At 26.3% G+C, this 11,212-nt stretch overlaps 1 protein-coding gene and 2 long non-coding RNA genes across 4 annotated transcripts in view; 2 read left to right on the top strand and 1 right to left on the bottom strand.

Moving 5' to 3' along the window:
• LOC111628036 (calcium-binding protein E63-1-like) overlaps positions 1-8,583 on the bottom strand; it is a 16,315-nt gene extending 7,732 nt beyond the window's left edge. The window contains exons 1-2 of the mRNA XM_023371761.1: positions 8,373-8,583; positions 8,171-8,287 (exon numbers count right to left, since the gene is read on the bottom strand). Of these exons, the coding sequence (XP_023227529.1) occupies positions 8,171-8,173 (3 nt within the window). The 5' untranslated portion in view covers positions 8,174-8,287; positions 8,373-8,583. The remainder of the gene's footprint in view (positions 1-8,170; positions 8,288-8,372) is intronic.
• LOC111628037 lies at positions 4,802-5,498 on the top strand. 2 transcript variants are annotated; one of them, XR_002757108.1, is made up of 3 exons: positions 4,802-4,931; positions 5,149-5,358; positions 5,445-5,498. It is a non-coding gene; the product is annotated as an uncharacterized LOC111628037 (long non-coding RNA). The 2 variants fall into 2 exon arrangements; XR_002757107.1 differs by having other exon boundaries at positions 4,843-4,931; positions 5,008-5,358.
• Positions 8,584-8,871: 288 nt separating the features above from the next.
• Positions 8,872-9,434, top strand: LOC111628043. The gene is made up of 2 exons (XR_002757111.1): positions 8,872-9,211; positions 9,303-9,434. It is a non-coding gene; the product is annotated as an uncharacterized LOC111628043 (long non-coding RNA).
• The last annotated feature ends 1,778 nt before the right edge of the window (positions 9,435-11,212 follow it).

Genomic DNA, 11,212 nt, shown 5'->3' with positions numbered 1-11,212 from the left:
ACAGTCGACCCCCCTATAACACTGTTGATAATTCCGTTTTATATGAATTCCATGTTGTACGTGTCACTTAGATTTTACAAATACGTGTGCCGGACTGTGAACGGCTCACGTATTTGTAAAATCTAAGTGACTCGTACAACATGGAATTCATATAAAACGGAATAAGCAATAGTGTTATAGGGGGTCGACTGGTATTTAGCTTTATTGATTGAAAAATAATAATAAGCGAAATTAATTGAAATTCGTATAAATAAAAGAGAATTAAGAAGATAAATATTCGAAAATCTAGTTCAAGAAATTAATAAATTATGAAGAATTTTCTGTAAAGAATGACATTAAGGAAAGGTTAATGATAATGGAAATCAAGAAAAGACCATTTAGATACTCTAAGGAATTATTTGGTTCTAATCGAGCAGAACCAGACACCATCTTGAACTTAGAAAGGCCATTTGTAACAATAGAAGAAGAAAAAGAGGGAAGAAAATGAGTAGATGTCTCGACTTGAGTGCATAAACTGTTATAGCTACAAAGAAACAATATATATATATATATATATAATGCCTCGTTTTCTGAGGTTTAAGTACATTTAAATTTATAAATATCTTTCAGAATAAGGATCCGATTACAAAGATAATCCGAAAAACCTCAACGTAATAGCCACATTATAGAGAAGAAGATAAACTAACTTAATCAATGCAGGATTGAAGTACTAGATTACAATGAGATAAATTGAAGAGAGAGATTTTAATTGAGATTACTTTCTAGTGTAGTAGAAAAGAGATAGAAAATTTAATAAGAGGATTTCTTTCGCTTTGTTAAACACAATCAAGTAATTAAGTACTTCTACACGCTGAATTCTTTTCGACAATTCTCGTATGATGACTCATTTCGATCGGTAGAATAAATAATGACATTTAATCACATTTGTTTTTTTTTCTTCTTCTGTTTCAAACGTGTTTACAATGAAGAAAAACTAAGATAAATTTTAATTTAATTGTATATAACATTCGAACATTTGCTAAATAATCGGAGTAATATATAATTTAAATGCAAATTTTACCCAGCAAAGCCATGTATAACCTATGGCTCCAGCTATAGAAATACTTTCAAATTTACTCTTTTATATAAAAAATAAATGATATAAAAGTAATAAAAAGAAAGTTTTAATTTATATAAGTGATGAAAATCTGTTTATAGATTATATTCGTATATTTTATTGACCTTCGAAGAGGAGTAAAACATTCCACGTTTATAATTGATCCAAGCTCAATTACTGTATCTACTTTCTAATGAAAAATTGATGTAAATAAATAGAAATATTTACATAAAAATTAAACAAAATTAAGTAAAAAGTTTCATATGAATAATAAATACGAATAGGTTTAAAGTAGAGAACACTAGGCACTGTTTGATGTAACTTCTAAAGATGTAATTTAAATAATATAGTCTACAGTAAACCCCCCTATAACACTGTAGATAATTCCGTGTTATATGAATTCCATGTTGTACGAGTTACAAATACGTGAGCCTTTCACAGCCCGGCACACGTATTTGTAAAATCTAAGTGACTCGTACAACATGGAATTCATATAAAACGAAATTTTTCTACAGTGTTATAGGGGGGATCTACTGTATATAACAAATGTAAAAAGATATATTCTGTCAGAACTTATTTTAGTTTGTAATCGCTATTTATAACGATATAGAATAACTGTGGTATACGATATAATAATTACTGTAGTTGTAATCTAAGACAAGCTACTTCAATGCTATCATTTTGTAGAAATTCGATACAGATAGATAAGTTAGAAGTTTTAGAGATAAAATTACAAAAGGAGAACAATTTTTCTTATAGAATAAATTACTTTATAAGTTAACTAGGTTATTAAAAAAGAAGTAGGCTTTCTGATTATAAATGTTTATTATTTATTAGCTTTTTAAAGTAATTAAAACTTTAAATTCCACGATAGGATANTTAAGTTCATCCTAAAAAAAACAACGATTTAATTATTATATTAGAGCAATTAACTAATAACAATAATAAAAAAAAACCCGTTTCCTTTTTAGATTTACGACGCGAATTTATTTACTCTTATGATTTATATGGGGTGGCTATAAAATTCGGTGAAGTCCATCACAAAAATCCAATAAAACATGAAAACTAAATTATTTTATACCATTAAAATTAAACTTTTTAAATAAATTTGTCCCTTACTTTAATTGAAATATAATACAGTCGACCCCCCTATAACACTGTAGATAATTCCGTGTTATATGAATTCAATGTTGTACGAGTTACAAATACTTGAGCCGTAATTTACAAAGCCGTAAATCAAGGCCCTTGTAGTGACTTGATTAGCTCAAGTAACTACAGTTTAGGGCCTTGCATTTTTACTTGTATTTAGGGCCTTGTAGGATAGGGCCTGTTACATGTTACAACTTAAGTCCAGCCATCTTAAAGTTGAGAATTTGTAAAAATGTTTTAATTTTCTGAAGAATTTTTCTTTCTTTTCTACAATTTTATTAAAATATTAGTAAATTAATTAATATTTTAACAGTATCGATTCTTTTACGTGATAATCATGTAGTAGAAAGCGTAAAAATCAAGCCAAAACGATATAATATATAGTTTAAGTGAGTAATAATCTTCATTTAAATATAGAATATTGTATTGACAATTGGACAGAATTGTCCAATCGAAGTTAATGTTATGTCATTGATTCTTCTGTCAAGTCAGCTGAATGGAGTAATCCAATAATCAGGATTAAATTCTGCATTTAGCTATTTCTATTGATAATACGAATTTTTCCATAATTCTAAAGCTCAATTTAATAATATTCAGAGTATTTATACCCCGGAATTTAATTACAATTATTGTATTTGTCAAAAACAATTGTTAATCAATTCGGATGGTTTATTGGTTGATATACATCACGTGATTATTTTAAAATTTTAAAATTAATCTTCTGAATATGTACAGTACTTTAATACATATATGTAATTCGAGTAATTACCGTAATTATTTCTCTTTAATATTATTTTTAAAATTTGAAAAATATTCGAGAAAATAATAATAATAATCGTTTATAATAAAATATTTTTGAAATAATTTTATGATGTAATTTCGTTACATTCAAAATCAAGCATGATTATTGGTTAATACGAATCACGTGATAAGAAGTCTTAATATTAAATATTCGAATAAAACTTTTTAATTTAATATTATTAATTCATGAATTTAAAAATGTTTAAAAATGTTTACAAAATATATAAATTTTAATTGAGAAAAATTTATTTATTAATTCATGAATGCATTTGTTTATGCGAAACAACATTGGATATTTGCTATCATTCTATATTTATAATTCAATAAATTTGTTATTAATTTTTCGAATTTAATAAACATGAAAAGTTAACTTAAATAAAGGCTTATTTAATAAATTTCTTTAATTAATTTATAAAGAGATCGTTTGGCGGCGATTGGTGACAATAATCACGTGATCGCATGTTTTATTTAAGACAAATATTTAAAATAAATAAATAAATAATTTAAATTTAATCGTGTTTAAAATATCAATTTTTAAGATTTTATTATTAACTTTAACGAATTTTTACATTATTAAGAACTTCTTTTTTTTTAAATTCAAAATTAAACGAAATTATTGGATGAGACGTAATATTTAAATTTTCAAATGAATTAATTATTCATACGTTAGATACATAATTAAAATTAGTTTTAGTAAAATTCACATAGGATAAATTACATTTTTCGCCCTTTAAAGAATAAAAATTATAAAATAATTTTTGTCACGTGGTAAAAATTGTCACGTGGTAAAATTTCAAACTTAATAAACAATTTAAAGTAATAATTAATTAATTAATAGCTATTAAATTATATTTTTCGGATGATAATTTTATAGTAAATCTTCCTAGAAAATTAATTAAAACTTTTTTTTTTTAAATTATGAAAATAACGACGTCTTGAATAAAAAATGTTAATAAATAATTCACCCTTTCGAATTTTACGTGAGACCAAAAATAGGAATTTTGTCAATTTAGAATGCTTGTATCATAAGGATACGACTTCTTTACAATATTTCAAATACTTTACAAACCGCAACTAGAAAAGAAGTACGAAAATATACTTCAGTAGAGTTCGCTAGATAGTTCCAAAACGTGACCCTTAATGGAATGAATGTTTTCAATATTGAAAAAAAGGAAAAGATTCAATTTAGGCGATTATAAACATTAAAAACACTAATACACACTTAAAGAAACGTGGTTTATGCGAAGACGCCGATAAATTCTGTTATGAAATACGATATTTAAAATTAATTACTGGATTTTTTTAAAAATACTTTTCGCTAGTTTTAAACTTAGAAACTTTACAAAATTTATTATTTTTAAATTAATTTGCAGATATTTATTACTATTTAAATGATACTTATAGAATTTTATGAGAATTTAGCAAACGATTTTTATATTTTTTTAATTAAAAAATTATTTATTATTTTTTTATTTACTTAAAATGTATTTTATTAAATAAAATAATTTAAAAGTTTAGTTTAAATTTTTTAAAAATAATTTATGAAATTTTAGAAATGTCTATTACTCAGATTATATCAAACGACGAAGTAAATATAAAAATCGAAATTTATTGGACGAATTATATCACGTGATAAAAAAAATTTAAAAAAATCTTCTCAAAATTCATTTTTAGACAAAATGTTTTAAACTTGAAATTTAAAAATTAATTAATAAAATTTTATAATTCGTTTTTATTTACAATAAAGGAAAAAAATAAAAAATAAAAAAAAACATAAATGAACACGAAAGGCGCTACAAAAATAAAGCCAAATAATTGGACGGATGTCATCACGTGATCAAAATTTCGAAAATTTAAACGTTTTTACCGCCAAAATTTAAACAAGGTAAAGTATTATATTATATTTATTATTATTTTTTGTATTTTTAAACTATTTTAAGCTTTACGACTATATTTTAAAGCCGAAAGGATAGAATAATAATAGAAAAAAAGAGAATAAACGCAGTTTTTGAGTTATGTCTGCTGTATTTTCTAAAGATGTGTGAATGAACAGAGGAATAAATAGGAGTTAGGTGTTACATCAATGCTCTTTTATACTCCAGGACAGGTATAGACGAAGACAGCTATCTGGCACAGCATGCACAAGTTACTAAGTTTATTCAACAAATCGTTCCCGAAATATCAGTGCGATGACCTAAAGTACACTCGGACACAAAAAAAATCTTGGCAATGGAAGGCTAATCATCATCTCACTGAGTTATATTATACTCTATTCTACCACAAAACTAGTCCAAGAAAAATAACCAATTTAGGTATAAAATTTTGATCAAAGATCTTCTGAATGATTCCAAATAAATTATAAATTTTAAATAATATACATTTATTTTTTAATTTCTAGGCTTATTTTTGAATTTTATAAAGAATTTTTGAACAATTCACAAGGAAAATATAAGATTTTATCCTTACAAATAAAAATAGTAAGTATTTTATTATAATTTGAAATGTTTTATAATATATAATTTGTTTGCCAGAAGGAAACCTTAAACAAATTTATAAAGGGATAGTAGAATGGATCATGGATTATTTAATGAAATATTTATGAAATTTAGAAGATAAACATGATAATATTTACCAAAATATAATATAAATCTAGCAAGAAAATCATCTAAACAGTAATATATACATGCTTATATTACCAGTCGACCCCCCCTATAACAATGTTGATAATTCCGTTTTATATGAATTCCATGTTGTACGAGTCACTTAGATTTTACAAATACTTGTGCCGGGGTGTGAACGGCTCACGTATTTGTAAAATCTAAGTGACTCGTACAACATGGAATTCATATAAAACGGAATAATCAACAGTGTTATAGGGGGTCGACTGGTATATGTGTACTGTACTGTACATGTGTGTTACATATACATATAATATGTATTTTATATTAAAATTTGTTCACATTAAAGTTAAAAAAATGAAATAATTATATTAAAACTCATTGCTGGTAATTTAAATAAACGGTTTGAAAGTCCTGTAGAGACAGAATTATCTTTCATTCTATTTATCAAGTTAAAAGAAAACAAAAGGTCAATTTATTACTTCAGTGAAGTCTTTGTGAATTCGGGGCACATTCTCTCTAAATTATGACTGGATAGAAGCATAAAATGTTCTCAAAATGTGTTCTTAATGGTTTCTCAACTAGTCTTTAGTGTTCCAAATGTAATAGGTGGTGGCTTAATTAAGACTATTACTCATTTTAGAAGTTATTTTGTATCGGTGCATTGTACTCATATTTAAAGTGAAAAGAAGGATGCTCTTCGAAACTCTGACTTGATTATTGTCTTGTCAGTTCTAAAAGGTAGTCTTAAGTGGCAATTTCTATCCACATAAAAATCAGATGATGAGTAAAGTTACTCTTACTTCATCACTGATATTTCTTGGTATGTAGATGTGTTACAGTTAAAAAAAAATACATTCAGTTTAAATAATATGAAGAATTAAACTTTTATTATTTAAATTTAAATTAGTAAAATCTTTAAACATAAATTAACTTTACAGTAGTATATTTTTCTAACATTTAATGCAAGTTGAGTGTAGAATACACACAGAGCTTTTATATATCAATCAATAAAACACTTCACTAACATCATCAATCAATCAAAACAGTATATCGACCTTATGTAAGTTGTAAATTGTTGTTTAAATTGTTTTTTTTTTCTTAGAACATTAATAGCTAACAGAGAAATGTAACTTGCTCTATATAAATTAAGTGTAATTTAGAACACAGTTATATATTTTTAAGACTTTTCTCTTATTAGTTATGTCTTGAACTTAATACAGTAAAACAATATATATATTTTTTCCTTTTAGTTAGGTTTTACTGTATATAAACAACAATAATAAATTTACGAAACAGGATAAACTAAAAGCAACTAAATAAATTTAATTATATATATATCCTGCAATGATAATATGAAAGTCTAATGGTAATTAATATTAAAATATGGGAAAAAAATCAAATACAGGGGAGCTGAAAAATGAAGTAAAACCATGCTGTTTGCAAGTAATTTGTGAAAGTGTGTCATAGAGTTGTAATTTGTGTATAGGATAAGAAGTACAGTATCACATTTTAGACAAAGTTTTGTAAGCAATAAACTATTTGAATGTGACAAATATTTCTTTTATAATGGTTAAACGACTTTTAGGCCATCCCATAAAACATTGAAGTTATGTGACAAAAAGAAAGTTAACATTAGATTATTATTTTTTATATTTACTTTATATTAAATATTTATAAAATTCATATAATTTTTTTTTATTATTATTTAAACTTTATAAATTATAATATTCTTATTGAAAGTGTCAGAGAGTCATTTAAATTAATAATAATAAAAGTTATAACTGTATACATTTCAAATTTTGGTTAACAGATGGCATTAGTAATATATATATATACAAGATTTCCAAGAAGATTTCTTCCTAACATTGTTGTTATATGGATTTAACTATATCAAACAAAACGATTTACTTAATCCCCAAATAACATTCCATTAGAATTAAGTAGACAAAAAAAGTATTGTTATTACTAACTCTAGTATAACACAGTTACTAATTTAGAATTAATGGTAGCAAATACCAATTTAGTGCGCAAGCCCTTTAGTCTATTTCTCCAATGATTATTTTTAACTTTCTTCTTTAGTTTCTAACTGTGTATTTTTTTTCTTTTTACACACATTTCTTCTAGGTAAGAACGTGCATTGCGTTTTATTAAGTAATGCGTTGTAATGAATCGTGTCACAGAAATAGAAGTAATGTGTAAACACGTTGTTTGCTTTTTGTACTTTATGAGAGAGAGAAAGAGAGAAAGGAATTCCGAAAATTTATACATTAATAAAACCGTATTCGTGTTTACGATCTTTATCATTTAACATTCTTAGTGTCAATAGGTCATTCTCGAAGAAAAGTATCATACTGTACTTCATAGATAAGTACAAGTTCGACATGGCATTCATCCAAATATCGTTACATAATGCAAAAGGAAAAAAAACTGCGAAATTTTAAACTTAATTTTCAAATATTAAAAAAATCTGTCCTATCTTGCGGGTCATTTGATATTAACTTACCATATCTGCACGTTCTTAAACCCGACTTGTCAGCGAACCTGAAACGTGATGTCAGCAAGTCCTTAAAAGTGCGATTGGACAAGTAGCGAACTCAGTAAAGAACAGCAAGCACCATTACTATTTAGAAAGTTAAAAAAAAAAGGACGAAATTTATGCAAAAATTAAAATAACTTTTTAAAAAGAATTTGATTATGAAACTTGCCTGTTAAGTCACTTAAGTAATGGACGATATTTTTAATTATCCTGCAACGTAACACACACACAAACCACACAAGAAAAATTTAAATAATTTAATATTTTATAATACTTTTTAAAGAATTAAATAAGAGAGTTGAGACGTACGAGCCATAGTGGCTAGGACACAAACGAGAAAGTGTGCACGTCGTTGTATGTAGGAGCATCTCTCTCTCTCTTTCTCTCTCTCTCTCTCTCTTTACCTGGCAGTGTTCCAACGTGCTAGTTTTCTTTCAACATTACCGATCTCAAGTAAAGTTTGTCTAATCTGATAAGAAAAATACACTTGATATTACTTAAGATGTAAAACAATCGTCAATGGTCAGCTTTCCTGTTTAAGTGAAATGTAACAAGGGAAAGACTGACTTACAGGGATTTTTTTTCTACTGTAATNATCTTTTTAATTATTGCATTTACTCAATAAGCGAGAATTGTAAATTGATAAAAATATGAATTAAGTTGTTTAATTAACTACTGATAGATATAAATTTTGCTATTATCTAATTATTAATGAGTATGTTTGAAAAAATTTATTTTACACGTTTTTAATGTTAGGAAGGAATAGCTGAAAAGGTAAACCAGAATTTTTGTTAATACAGTATTTAAATTAGCAGAATTTATTTCCTAAAAGTAAACAAAACTGTTTTGTTAGATATACTCTAGTTTATATTGTATATTATTGACTAATGATGCTATTTAATTTAAACATGAAATAAAAAGGAATCAAAAAATGCTGAAGAGCATACTGAGACCAAAAAGGAAAAAGCGGAAGAAAAAGCCAAAAAAAAATAAGAATATAATTCAACTGTAATAAATTTTTAATATTTTTCTGCTTTTAATTATTATATTTACATATTTTTAGATGAAACATTTATAATTTTTTAATATATAATTTCAGATGAACTGGTGGCTTATTAGGAAACTTATGAGTCGTCGTCTGTTCGTAGTTGAAAGTAAAAAGAAAAAGGAAAATTGATTATTGGTTGTAATGTTTAAATTCCTTGGATAAATAAAAATATTTAGCAAATTACTTTTATGTTATAAAAAGAACTTTCTTTTCGTAAAGTATTAATTCATAGTTTAATTAAAAAACTCGATTATACGCGATTTAATTGGGAAATTTATAGGATGCAATCAATTTTAAATTTCTTTGCTTTTAAATAAAATATAAATAATTTATAGACAAAACTCCTAATAAGCTAATCCTCTAAAGACAATTATTTGGAAAACAAATTTTTAAATGTTTGCGTACGTATTACAAGATGACGTGCACACAAGCATAAAGTGATAGAAACATAGAAAATACACTTTCAATTCTATTTTCGGAAGAGAACCTATCCATAAACCATTTATACAATACCATTTATCTATAGTACTTTATTTAAATTAACTGTTTTTATACTACTGTATTAGGTTCCGTTTTATTATATAAATATGAATATATATATAAGTTGACCCTTTCCGAACTAAAAAGCTTTTTTTTTTTTTTTTTTTTTTTTATCAAGCCCATATTCGGCTAGTTTACAATGGGGCAGCCGGGTGGTAAGGGACAAGGCCCGATATGTCCAGGACGGGCCACCTTCAAAATTTCTGGGGTTTTCGAGCCGTCTGGATTCGTTTTCGTTTCCGGTTCCTCAGAGCGGTAGGCAACACCTTAACCATTAAGTCATCCCGTCGTCTACAAAACGTTTATAACTAGCAGATAAGCCCGGGTTGGCCAGGCAAAATTAAGAACAACAAACATTAAAACGAAAACCATATAAAGAGTTTGGTTATTTCAGCCTGTCATTATCGTGTTTATTGCAATACTTGGATTGTACAAAATAGCACAATTTCATTGGTCAAGTAGACAGCAATTGATGTTTTCCAATATAAAATAGTCGTTCACTTCAGCCTGCTTGTTACTCTTGAATAAGATATGATATTTTAAATTCTTAAGATTTATTTTTTTTTTTTTTTATAATGTTATCTCTAACGTACCGTACCACTCACAGCCAAATATTAAATGGTAATTTGCCAAAGAATCCACTTTCGCGAAAAGTGGACAAAGTGAACCAAATATTTAAACTCGGTGACCACAAAACCCCCTTAAAACATTTTGTGATTGCCGGTAACTTTGTATTAATTAATATGTAATTTTCCTATTCGAATGCCACCATACCGCTTGTCCGATAGAAAGAAGGGACTGTTGCGAACGAGGTTGAAGTCAATTCGAACAAAAATAGTCGTTGACCTCTTCCTAAAAGAGAGGATATGATCCCTGAAAAGTTTCGTTGCAGTTACTGAAATCGTGTGGAAATGCGGACAACGCTGGGTTTATGAGAGACAAATTTAAAGCATATGAAATTATTAATTTTACAAAATACTGTTCAAAAAGAAAAATAACTTCTGAATACATTAATAGTTGAGAAGTGATCCGTGTTTGATTGGTTGTGATAGCCTCGCATGTGATCAAAGTTGCTAACCTAAACTTCCAAAGTAATTCATATAACACTTGCTTAAAGTTTATATATATTATAAAAATACAAGTATAATTGCTTTTAAGTGATAATAAAATGTTAAAGTTATTTTTAAGTGATTTGAAAGATTGTAAATTTCAAAAATGTATTTAAAAACCCATTTTAAGAACATGATCGTTATAAAGTACAGTACATGGGAAGTAAGCCCTCGTAAATAGTAGTTTTATAGAAAAATTATTAGAATTCAGAAATGAAAAACCCGAGTTACATCTAACAACTCGGGTATTTTCATTTTCATTTTTGAATTCTAATAATTAAACATTTATTTAGTTTTCACAGTGTAACACTT

This window comes from Centruroides sculpturatus, unplaced genomic scaffold, assembly GCF_000671375.1.
Source record: "Centruroides sculpturatus isolate CEXI.00-Female unplaced genomic scaffold, Cexi_2.0 scaffold565, whole genome shotgun sequence".
In the NCBI taxonomy this organism is placed as follows: domain Eukaryota; kingdom Metazoa; phylum Arthropoda; class Arachnida; order Scorpiones; family Buthidae; genus Centruroides; species Centruroides sculpturatus.
The sequence above is the reverse complement of the archived record's forward strand: the minus strand, read 5'-3'. Positions and strand labels throughout refer to the sequence as shown.